This window comes from Notolepis coatsorum (genome assembly GCF_963971535.1).
Source record: "Notolepis coatsorum genome assembly, chromosome: 12".
NCBI lineage: Eukaryota > Metazoa > Chordata > Actinopteri > Aulopiformes > Paralepididae > Notolepis > Notolepis coatsorum.
In genome coordinates this window covers 82,357,599-82,359,572 of record NC_140176.1, presented here as the reverse complement: position 1 = coordinate 82,359,572, position 1,974 = coordinate 82,357,599, and the positions used below count along the sequence as shown (strand labels likewise).

Here is a 1,974-nt window from a genome sequence, read left to right as displayed (position 1 = left end):
CACACACACACACACACACACACACACACACAACACACACACACACACACACACACACACACACACACACACACACACACACACACACGCACACACACACACACACACACACACACACACACACACACACACACACACGACAACACGCACACGCACACACACACAGCAGGCCTGAGATCTGTTCCTATAGCACCGTCTAACGCCTCTCAGGCTAGGGTTCATGCCAGCTCCCTGAACCCACGAGAGATGTTATTGTTGGGAAAAAACTAACTATTAGAACCGACCCCGATACATTGGAACAGGATAACTTCCATTTATTTGTGTGGAGTGTGACTCACCCGCACTAGACATCATCGTCACCTTACTGAATAACCTGTGCGTTTTGCCTTCCAAAGGTACCCCCCCCCCCCCCGTGGGACTCCCCCTCCGCTCTGCTCAGCCTTGATTCCCCCCATCCAACCCAATCAAATGAGCCCATACCTCAAACCCTTCTCCACCTCCCTCCTCCATCCATCCACCTCCCTCCTCCTCCTCCCCTCCCCCCCCCCCCCCCCCCCCCATCTCTCCATCCTTATAATCGCATTTCTCCATAGGGTCTCGCAGCCGTGCATGAAGGAAAACCTCAATGTGAATGAAATCTACACCCTCCCCCATCTCTCTTTGATTTGAGGCATTATTAACATTGGATTGCTCTTATTCTCTTGATCAGGAGTAAAGATGGAGGAAGCTATGAGCCACACAGGTATCCACCCTTTTTGTTTCTCTTCAGGCTTCTCTCTTAACACCTGCATGGGCTCAAAAAACCTGTCTCATTCCACTAATATCCATTCACTCACGGAGTGCCGGCTTGATGTGTGGTGCATGCTGGGGGACTCGCTAACCAATCAGAACTGACCCTCCTCCTCCGCCTCCGATCAAAGCAGCTTCCACCGTTGTCATCCTCCCCTGCAGGGCATCACTATCTGCACCTTTATCTTCTGGGCAAAAAGGGAGCTTTCAATCTGCAGTTGTTACAGTTGCCTATACTATACCTACACCAGCACATACATATACCTGCCTACCTACACGAGAGTCCGTTCATTTGTACGTTGTCTCATTCTCTGCCTCCATGTAAGTTGCATCATGGTGGCTGGAGAATGCGTGGTAGAGAGGACTTGTATACCTGGACACATATCGGCCTGAAGATCTCTAGAGACAAAGCTGGCCCTCTCCGGTTGATTTAGCTCTTCTCAGGATAGCGTGAATAAAAAATAAACATAATTTTTGTATGTGTGTGTGTATATATATATACATATTATACAGTAATCATATATTTAAAATGAGGGGGAAATAAAGGCATTAAAATGTGCTTTTAGTTGAGATCCATAATCACCAACATTGCATGCATGTGTGAATGCAAATGCATGGTCCTATACAGCATCATTGTGTCAACTCCGCTCATGCATCCCACTCAACATGTGAGTAGAGTCAACATCATGCTTCATGCTAGACATCATCATATCCACAGATGAAATCATCATTAATATTATCATCGTCATCACCATTATCATCATCATCATTATCATTCTAGTATGATTCTTGATCTCTCTGTGCCAGTGTAACACATCACGTTCAGAATGACCCTTCATGGCATTAGCCATAGTGGTAGAATGGACACTTGAGTTGCTGTGACTTCTCTGTCCTCTTGCTGACCTTTGCCCTTTTGACCTCTGTTTCTGGCACCTGCTTACCAGGCGACAACAGCATCGGAAGTGGTCAAAGAGGAGACCAAGCCTTGCCTTCCTGTGAGTCTCTTAAGCCCTATCAAAACCATCGTGTTGCCAAATCCATTCCACTTGCAGAATTTGTTCCAACCTACTTCTGGGTCATAAACTAGTAATATTGTAACTAATATAAAGCTGATATTAGGATTTCAAAATGTTAATCAATCTGTCATCATATATGGACAATCAGTATCCACTGCATTTAGCAACA

The 1,974-nt window shown here is 45.9% G+C and overlaps 1 protein-coding gene across 2 annotated transcripts in view; it reads left to right on the top strand.

Moving 5' to 3' along the window:
- Positions 1-632: 632 nt before the first annotated feature.
- The window catches only part of LOC311237685 (uncharacterized protein), a 7,612-nt gene continuing 6,270 nt past the window's right edge, over positions 633-1,974 (top strand). For both annotated transcript variants that reach the window (XR_014620300.1, XM_084325655.1), the window contains exon 1: positions 633-742. Coding sequence is in view for 1 of the 2 variants with exons in the window: in XM_084325655.1 (XP_084181781.1) it covers positions 718-742 (25 nt within the window). In the remaining variant the exon portion in view is untranslated. The remainder of the gene's footprint in view (positions 743-1,974) is intronic.